The sequence below is a fragment of the Vanellus vanellus genome, assembly GCF_965231255.1.
Source record: "Vanellus vanellus genome assembly, chromosome: 3".
Lineage (NCBI taxonomy): Eukaryota > Metazoa > Chordata > Aves > Charadriiformes > Charadriidae > Vanellus > Vanellus vanellus.
Genome location: NC_138907.1, coordinates 84,444,599 through 84,454,684, shown reverse-complemented (window position 1 = coordinate 84,454,684; position 10,086 = coordinate 84,444,599). Strand labels below are relative to the sequence as shown.

Below are 10,086 nucleotides of genomic sequence, written 5' to 3'. Positions count from 1 at the left end.
TCTAGTATTTCTAAAACAATATTACCAACTAAATTAAAGGAAGAAATACTGGTTGCTTAAATCCTATTTTTTTAATAATCTTTGAACAAATAATTTTTGAACTACAGTGCGAATTTAGATTAGCGAAGACGTATAGCCTGACAATATGTGATGGATGCAGCAGAGTGGCCCACTGCTCCAAGATTTCCTGAGAGAGTAAAAAAAACCCTACTTTTTATTCTGCTGCATCATAAGACTAAGACAAAAAAAAAAAATGTATAGAAAGACTGATATTTTGTGAGGCTGCCACAAAACAGGCACTGTTTTGATATATTAGTTGGACGTAATCATTTGCATGGACAGTGTGATTTCTTTCGAATTGTGTCTATTTGAAATCCCTAGATATACTGTGTTTTTGTGGAAAACTACTGGTCTCCCCCATTACCCACCAAATTATTATTCTATTCTTTCAGCGCTAACTGAATCATTACTAGGTTTTTTTGTTTGTACTTTTCTAGGATGTGAACAAACAAATGAAGCAATAAGAAAATAAGTGTTAGTTGTAAAATTTAATGAGGTCAGTGGTTAATTGTCTTCATCATAAACTTGTAAGAAGAAATAGTATGCAAAAATGTTTTATGCCAAATTTAGCATGTATCTCAAACCTAAGAGCTAGTGAATGTTTTCTGTTTGGCCTGTATTTTTCCTGTTACTCTCCAGCATAATGGAGTATTTCACTAGAACAGAAGGACTTAGGTGGAATTAAAGTTTTCCCATTTAAACCAAAAGTTTTATCCTTAAATTTATAAATTAATCTTTTAAACCAATTTAATTACTTAAAGTAGTTAAACAGAAAGACAATAATATGTCTTAACCATTCTAATGCAAAGACTTCCCTTATGTACCAATGAAAGTTAGTTTACATAAAGAAGGTGGATCCAGCTATGTGAAACAGAAAGAAGCTCTTGATACAGAAGATTTCGGAACTGTTCTGGCACAGCACATCCCAGCAACATGTGGAAGTGCCTTTTTTTTTTTTTTTTTTTTTTTAAGAATAAATACATACATCAATTTCCAAGTATTGTAAAATTTGAGATGTGTTAAGTAACTCTATATTGCTAAGCAAAATCAGTCTAGTATTGATTAAATCATTTGTACGTTGTTACAGTATTCTTGTATATGTGATGTAGATATAAAAATAAAAAGTGAGGCATGCTACACTGGCACTTGGGAGAAGAAAGGATATAGTATAGCAAAGTATAGCAAAATTTAGGAAAGAGCAATTTGTCAGGGCAAAACAGTGAACTCATTATGGGGATGCTTGGATATTTTGTTAATTCTTTGAAGCATATGCCTGAATTATTTTGGAAGGAACACTTTTCTCTCCAGGTCTTGGCCCTTCTCCTGTTGGCTTTCACTGCTGCTTGTTTTTTTTTTTTGTGGGCCAGAGAGTCTGGACCCCTTAAAAAGGTCAGAGACAGTTTGAATTTCTTGCTTACCAAGCAAGGTAGGCTGGTGTAGGATTTCCAAGCTGCAGCCAGCGATACCAGGACTGTTGGACATTTCTTGACTTAAAAAAAATTGGCAGATTGGAAACGATGAGGGGAAAAAAAATTATTAAAGTTTCCTACTCATGTTTATAAAAATGTGAATTGGGCTTTGCTTGTTTCAGGGGAGTTTATTATTGCAAGAATACTTCTTTCTACTGTGCTGTAATGAGTAGGCAGGAGGGTGGCCTCCTGAAATTCAGGGTGATTTGATCGAGAAGCTTAACAGTTTATTGACCTGTATTTCCGGTAGTGCTCTCTCTGGATCATGAGAGGGACAGAAAAAGAGAAAGTCCTTAGTAGCCTGTGTGCACTCAAGGGCCAGATTAGGCCCATGTTTTGTGGTGCCTCTGGATCTGATTCCGGAGTGGCATGAAAACAAGTCCAGCAATGTGGAAAAAACAAAGCAGTGTATTCTAGACATCTTTTGCAAACCTTGATGAAAACACCCTTGAAAATGCTGTCAAGCTGTTTGATTTTTCCTATGCTGAAACTTGAGTTCCTAGAAGAAGAATGGCTTTTTTCTTAGAATCATAGAATGCTTTAGATTGGAAGGGACCTTAAGGATCATTTAGTTCCAACCCCCTTGCCATGGACAGGGACACCTCCCACTAGACCAGGTTGCTCAAAGCCCCATCCAGCCTGGCCTTGAATACTTACAGGGATGGGGCATCCCCATCTTCCCTGGGCAACCTGTTCCAGTGCCTCACCACCCTCATAGTAAAAAATTTCTTCCTAATATCTATTCTAAATCTACCCGCTTTTAGTTTGAAGCCATTACTCCTCATCTTATCGCTACACTACCTGATAAAGAGTCCCCCACAGTGTCAAGTGCTTTGCATGAGTCCAGGTAGATGATTTCAGTTGCCAAGTTTTCACCTTCATTCTACAGAAAGTGTTAAGTTCTGATTCCCCGAGACTGAAAAAAGTAACTTTGTTCAGATGTGACATCAAGGTGGATTACTTTAGACTTGGATGGTGGCGAGAAAACTAATAATCTATGTTCTTGATTTTTTTTTTTTTTTTGCAGGTGTTCTGTATACATATATTTATATATATATACACACTATATTTTATATGTTACATATATATTTCATCAGAGTGTCTAATAAGTATATCTGCATAGACTTGATTATTGTAAAAGTTCTCATTTGTTTTTAGCTGAATGCTCAGGCACCTCCTTAAGCACTATTCCTGTTTTCTGTTTGTAATACATTGGTTTATGATACAAGGAATTCTGTGTGTCTGAGGTGCTGGCTGCTGTCTCTCCAAACAGCAGAGTTCAAACCTTTTATTTGGATGTCCATATTCACAACTGTGGTGGAGTAAGGATTTTTTTCTCTAGAATTCTTTATGCCAGTATGTGTAATGCTGGGATTTATGCGGATGTTGTAGTGGTGTATTAGTTATGGATATTAGTTCTGTAGTAGCAGTTCTGGCATAGGATTTAGGCCATTTAGGGACCTAGTTAAAACTTTTGTGTATACCAGTCAAGTTAACTGTTGAGTCTCTCCTTTTGGTACTAATGAATGCAAAGTTTGAACTTAGAAGCCTGTTCCAACCGCTGAAATGTTGCATAGCTCACTTATGGATGTATACAATAGCAGGTACATTGATCGGGAAATGTGTTTGCTTCGTTAGTTGCCAGCATCTGGCCCACTAACTTAGTATGCTGTGTTTTTCTATGTCTTGAAGGATAAAATGAGCTGTCTTAATATAACTACAAACCGAGTTGATGGTGAGAGTGAAATGTTCTGCAATCATCATTGGCAAGCACTGCATAGCCATTTGCTGAGCATCCAGCTGAATCATCGGCATAAGTTCTCAATGACCTCAGCCACTTGCTCAGCATTATAACCTTTTTGGAAAAGGGAGAAAAATATGAAAACATTTCAATTCTTCAAATTTTGCTGAATTGTAATACTTCATTGTCACTGAGTTGCATTAAGCCATCCACATATGGTTTAAATAAGCAGCCAAAGTAGTGTACAAACACACAATTGTATCTGAACTCAGTGGCTGTTACTCAGTCTGTGGTTTGGGGTAAGGACTTGCGATCTACAAGAAATTCTCAAGCGTGTTCCTTCTATTGTAACAATTCTAAAATCCAGCTAAACAAAGTTATCAGCCTCCAAAATTCAGAACTCTTGTATGGTTCTACTTGGTCCTTCCATTGCTGTGGTGCAGATGATAGCAGCTGCAGAAAGGTAGGTGTCACTGTGCCTGTTTGGCAAGTAGGAACTGTAATTTTGTCTGTAGTGTGGAGAATTGTAATTCAGGAGAATAAGAAAAGGATTAATTGGCCTTTCTCACAGGTTGCTTGCATGTTTGTTATCTGGGGAATGACTAAGGGGTTAATTCTGCCTTCACATATCCATTGCAATCTCCCTGAAATTATCTTAGTGGCTTTCAAAGTAAAGCTACCAGTTGGTGTAAGATTAAGGGACAAAATTAAGAACAAATAAATATAAACAAAGAACTGGATTATTTGCACTTCTGTTTGTTTAATTATTAACACTGCAAAAGGGTGTTTGTGGTGTTTCAGTATGGATCTCAGAAGCCTCTGATAGCACCTGGAATGGGACATCATTTTAATTGGATAGCAGAAAAAACGCTGCTTTTATTAAAGATGACTGTTTTTACTAGGCCACACTGGCAACCAGCAGAGATGGAAAAGTTCTGTCACCTTACTCAGTTACTGGGAGATCAGTGCGAGATCTGCAATGTTTTGATAGCTTTTGGGGAATAATTATCTGTTACATCCTTTATCCTTTTTGTTACAAAAGCAACTTTCAGTAGTCATTAAGTAGTTTAGGTTAATTTATATGGTCACTTTAATATTTTGCCTTTTAAAAAAGCTATACAGTTTATAAATCTGATCATACTGCTTGTACATACTATACTGTTTGTATTTGCCAGAATATTTGTTTATATCCAGGTTGACAGTGGTACTCCGTCATAGCACTGATTAATTGTCAATCAAGAATGTTGCTCTGGGTGAAGTAGCAGCTGCCTTTTGGAGTAGAAAGTAAACCTCTCCCCTATCCCCCACCAGGTTGTGTCTTCAGGAAAAATTAATATAGTCAAAGCATGAGTTTAGGTGTATGGCAAACCTCTTAGAACCTGGACAAGCTTGTGAGATTACACTGTGAAAGATGTAAGTTTTTTACAGCTCTATGTTATTCAAGGAAGTAAGGAAACACCAATAGGTGCTGCTGGCCTACTCTTCAAATTGGGGATTTTTAGGAAGGTATTTCCCTCATCACTGTTCTACCCTGTTGAAATAATGTGTTCCTGAGTTAGCAGAGAGAAGACATGCCTCAAGGGCAGTAAATGCAGGAAGTTCAGATGACAGGATGTGAATTTCTAGAAAAGACTAGGGGAAAGGCCCCTTTCAGGCTATACTCAATCTAGCCAATAAAAGTTCATGTGTGCTTAATCTATATGGTATGTCTTTCTGCAGTAGAAGAATTGAAGAAAGTTGCTTTTGAATTACACATCCTGAAAGTATTGATCTTTAAGGCTAAGGCTGTGTGTGCTTTGAATTTTAATGTTCCTCTCCTTTCTCTCTTTCCAGCTGGAATGCATGCTGCTTTCTCTACAGGACTATAAGCTTTGATATTCAGAAGAGCAAAACTGAAAGATGCCATCTGAGAGGTGCCTGAGGTATAGTACTTGGTAGCACGTATGAAGTCATTCCTGTTTAGGATGATGTTTACCAAAGCATCAGTCAACAGATGGTAGAAAAGACAAATTAATATTTTTGTTCATTATTTATTAATATTATTTAATAAACATCCATGTTATAATCTGAAAAATGTTGCTTTCTTGTTGCCACTTATCATAGAATCATAGAATTGTTTAGCTTGGAAAAGACCTTTAAGATCATCGAGTACAACTGTTAAACTAGCACTGCCAAGCCCACCACTGAACCGTGCCCCTAAGCACCACATTTACCCGTCTTAAATACTTGCAGGGATGTTGACTTAACTGCTTCCCTGGGCAGCATGTGCTAATGCTTGATAGCACTTTCTGTGAAGAAATTTTTCCTAATATCCAATCTTAACCTCCCCTGGTACAACCTGAGGCCATTTCCTCTTGTCCTGTTGCTTGTTACTTGTGAGAAGAGATCAACCCCCACCTCACTACAACCTCCTTTTAGGTAGTTCTAGAGAGCTCCCCCGAGCCTCCTTTTCTCCAGGCTAAACAACCCCAGTTCCCTCAGCCACTCCCTATAAGACTTCTTCTCTAGACCCTTCTCCAGCTTTGTTGCCTTTCTCTGGATACTCTCCAACACCTTGATGTCTTTCTTGCAGTGAGGGGCCCAAAACTGAACTCAGTATTTGAGGTGGGGCTTCACCAGTGCCGAGTACAGTGGGACAATCACTTTCCTAGTCCTGCTGGCCACAATATTTCTGATACAAGCCAGGATGCTATTAGCTTTCTTGGCCATCTGGGCACACTGCTGGCTCATAGTCAGCTGGCTGTTGACCAACATGCCCGGGTACTTTCCTGCCATGCAGCTTTCCAGCCACTCTTCCCCAAGCCTGTAGTGTTGCATGGGGTTGTTGTGACTCAAGTGCAGGACTGCTGGTAAATGATGAAAAATGGCTTGGAGAGCACTTCCGCCAGCTCCCTCAGTACCATGAGGATGCTAGTGAAGAGAAGCATGCCTGGGATTGATTTGGGTTCCACAGTCTTTTCATATGTTCCCTTTTTTATGCCTTTGTCTATACTTGAAACTTCTGATTGTGGAAGCAACTGGCATTTTACAGGCATGCCTCTGAATTGGTGGCTTGTGACCATGTTTGGTGTGTGTAGTGTTCCACTATTCAGGACATATATTACCCAGTTCTCTGAAATGGCTTCAAAGCAGTCTCTCCAAATGCAAGAGCATTCTCTCTCTCTCTTCCTGCCTTCCAGAATCTCCCATTCTGTCTCTTTCCCTTGTGTAGTCTTAATGCTCTATATATACTTGCCAGTCTAGCCTTTCTCATTTGTATTACCCATTGTCTCATCAGAGAATTAGATATTTATAATTTAATTAGCTTCTGGGAGCACTTTGAGGCAGAACACTCAGAATTTATTAACCTAGCTGCTTTCTGCAGAACCTTACACTAGTCTGGTAGTAGTTGTTCTGTTTTACAGAGTAGTTAACACTCATGGGCTGATCTGATAGCTCAGAGATCTACCTGATATTCCTGGGGCATCATATCATTCCAGTTCTGTTCCCCTTTCCCTGCCATGCTTCTGCAACAGAAGAGAATCAGCAATTCCTTGCATTTTATAGTTGTTGAGTATATTAACTGACAGTATCACTACAAAGCGGCCACATTATGTTTAATGAATCAGTGCTTTTTCATTCATCAATTCCAGTTAAATTGCCTTGCATGTGTATAGATTCTTCATATATTGTTAATGCAAGGGTTACAGGCAATTGATTTTTCACTTTGGTCATTGAATTGAAAAAAGGATTATGCCTGAGCTCAATTTAAAACCACAGGTGCCTTATTTTATGTATATATATATATATAAAAATAAAAATGAAAAAAAATTCCCCACAAAAATTACCCTTGTGTCTTGTCCCTCCAATCTGTTTTCTGTTGAGTGTAAGAGTCCTTTTCCTGTGGAAAATCACCTCTGGATGATTGTGAGGAAAAGCAAGAGGAATGAAGGGCTTGGTTCACAACATTGGGAGGGAGGCTAATAAAAACAGAAATCAGAACAGTCGAGGCTTTTAAATTTGAGTATATAACCAGGTTTCATAATACTTTGTTATACTGAGGATTTTTTGTGTTATCGATACCATATAAAGATTTTTGCCTGACAGGGTTCATGATTTATTTTTTTTTTTTTTTCTTTCCAAGAATTATCAATCTTGTCTTAGAAAAAGTTCTTTTATATTTCTGACAAAATCTGCTTGTTTCCTACATTTTTTGGACAAAATCTTTCCCCTTTCCCCTCTCAGTGTTCAGGAAATGCTGACAGGTCAGAGGCTTTGTCAGTCCAGCTCCCATAACGATGCTGTCCTGGCAGCCTTGAACCAACAAAGAAGTGATGGCATACTTTGTGATATCACCCTTATTGCTGAAGAGCAGAAATTCCATGCACATAAAGCAGTCCTGGCAGCGTGCAGTGACTACTTCCGAGTAAGTCCAAAGATTTTTTTTATTTTCTTATAATAATATTAAAAGTTATGGGGGGGTGGGGGATGGTTATAGATATACTGAACAAGCTTTAAATTTCAGCCTATAGAAAATTCATGATTATTGCACATTCAGTAGAGTATGCAACACTAAATATCCACATACATGTCATAGGAAAGAAATGTTAAGAATGCAATTAATTTTTTATCATTATTTATGATTAGTTTTCACCTCCTCCCCAATAGAGATAGGCAGTACACCTCTTTTTATGACTTTTATGCCCCAGTAAAGTCAGAAAGTGGAAGATTTTTCTTGTAGAACCCAGACATTTGAGACAGTTGTGATTAGAGCACGGAAGGATGGGGAGAAGGAATTTAAATATTAATAAATGCAATTTAAGTCATCTTGAGAGGTTTTTTTTATAGGGTTATAAATGGTTACTCTCAAAGGGGAGGCCGTAGTAATTTTTAAAGTATAATAAAACTTATTTTCAGAAACAAGTGTTTCTGAAATGTAAAGATTAAAATATTCTCTGGGAAATCTAATTCAAATACTCAGTATGGAAAATTGAACTCAGGTGCTAAAATTGGAGTAACTGAAAAATTGAGTTTTCTAACAGGAAGAGCATTCTTATATGAAGCAATTCTACTAACCTTCATTATAATTTACCTGTTCAAAATGTTGGATTGTTTGTAGGTCTCTAGTTGACTGGTATTTTTAAGTGTGAGTCATCCTGTTGTTATTCAGAGACTAAAGCTGAAATTAATATAAAGGTCAGTTTTCTCTAACAAAGGAAGTTAATTTAATATTTTACCTATGCCATAATTGTAGTGCTACAAACTTCTTTATGCTGACCTTTTTGTTTTGTTACAGTAGTAATACAGTGAATGACAACTGTTCTTAATTACCTGAGTAGAATTTTTATCTTCCTGTCAACTGTCTCTCTCTCTTTTGATTGGCATTGAGACTTAATTTATTCTATGTATTTAAGAAATATTATTAACCTTGACGTTACTTGCACTGTGATGATGTTGAGCCAATTGATGGCTCTTTTTTTGAGCTTGTCTGCATGCCTATGTGTTCTGCTACTGCAGACTTTGTACTGCCATAGCTGCTAATGTTGCTTTGTCACGGTGCCCTGGCCTGCTGTAACACAGATTGCTTGCCACTTTTTTCCTTTTACCCCAGTGCATAGAGAGGGATCTCTAGCTCTAGCAAGTGCTATATATACTTGTTGATGATAGATATACTGCAGGGCTGCCGTTCTTGTTTGATTGAAATATTTTAATAAGGGTGCCATATCATTCCTCTGCACCTGTGACATACGTTCCTTCCAGCTCATTGTACCCTGTATAGAAACATCATTGAGTGGGCAGCTGTACCCAGTGTTCAAGCAGTGTGGTAGGAACAGCTTCTACCTTGGTCACTTATTGACTGACCTTGAGATTTGGGGCACTGTGACTCACCCTGTTATTTCCAATTGAGTTGCTTGGTATTTGCTGGACAGTTATTGCAAATTAAAATCTTAATGCCCAACGGAAAAGAAAAAAGCAGTTTTACAATAGCTCAAATTGCTAATTGCCATGTAAATATTTTCTATTAAAAACCACTGAGACGATCTATGCAGCATTTAGTAACTTTATCTACCTCAAAATTTTTATAATTTGGTAGGACATGTACTTCAGACTTTAAGTATCTGCTATAAATGTGGAACTCGTGCTTTCTGAAATCAGCCAAACAGTTTCTATTATTAATGGACAAACATGCTATAAAATTATGAAATGAGATTTATGTTTTGTAGGAAGATGGCAAAAAAATTACTATACACTATGTTCCCAATTCTAAAAATTTAGAAAAAGAAAGAGTTGATTAAAAAGTAATAATGTTTTGTATTTAAACTGGGATTATTAATGTTTTTATATCTAGGGGGATTTTGCCTAATTTGAGCTACCCAAGTATGTATTTTCTAAGACTTAGGAGAATGACATCAAGCTTCATCCAGAGTCGGTGAAGAGAAATGGGCATTTCCAGAGGATGATAAAGGAGGATAGAAGATTTATTTAGAATGAAATGAATGGCCATCTGGAAGTGCCAGATCTCTTTCCACTGGTCATAAAGATGAGACTCATGTGCTTCAAACTTAACTGTTAATATTACATAAGATGATTTCTACCCTTAGTTTTTCCTGGATTTTCTTGAAGGAATTCTTGGACAAACCTTGCAGGTCTTCTAACCCTGAAGTCATCTATGAAGAAGTCATTGCTATGGGAAACTTACCTTTCACTAGTTTTTGTGACATGTAAGCGCAGGACTGCAGTGAACTGGATTCTGGGAACATCAGATGTTGGAGTTGCCTTGAATAAAACTGAGGTGACAACACTATACATCAGTGTGACACAAAGAACTCGCCTACC

General features: G+C 37.5%; 1 protein-coding gene across 1 annotated transcript in view; it reads left to right on the top strand.

Annotated features, from left to right (window-relative positions):
- Positions 1–5,169: 5,169 nt before the first annotated feature.
- The window catches only part of KLHL32 (kelch like family member 32), a gene marked incomplete at both ends in the record, with an annotated part of 96,647 nt that continues 91,730 nt past the window's right edge, over positions 5,170–10,086 (top strand). Inside the window, 2 exons of the mRNA XM_082481022.1 lie at positions 5,170–5,192; positions 7,495–7,675. Coding sequence (XP_082337148.1) covers positions 5,170–5,192; positions 7,495–7,675 — 204 coding nt within the window. The remainder of the gene's footprint in view (positions 5,193–7,494; positions 7,676–10,086) is intronic.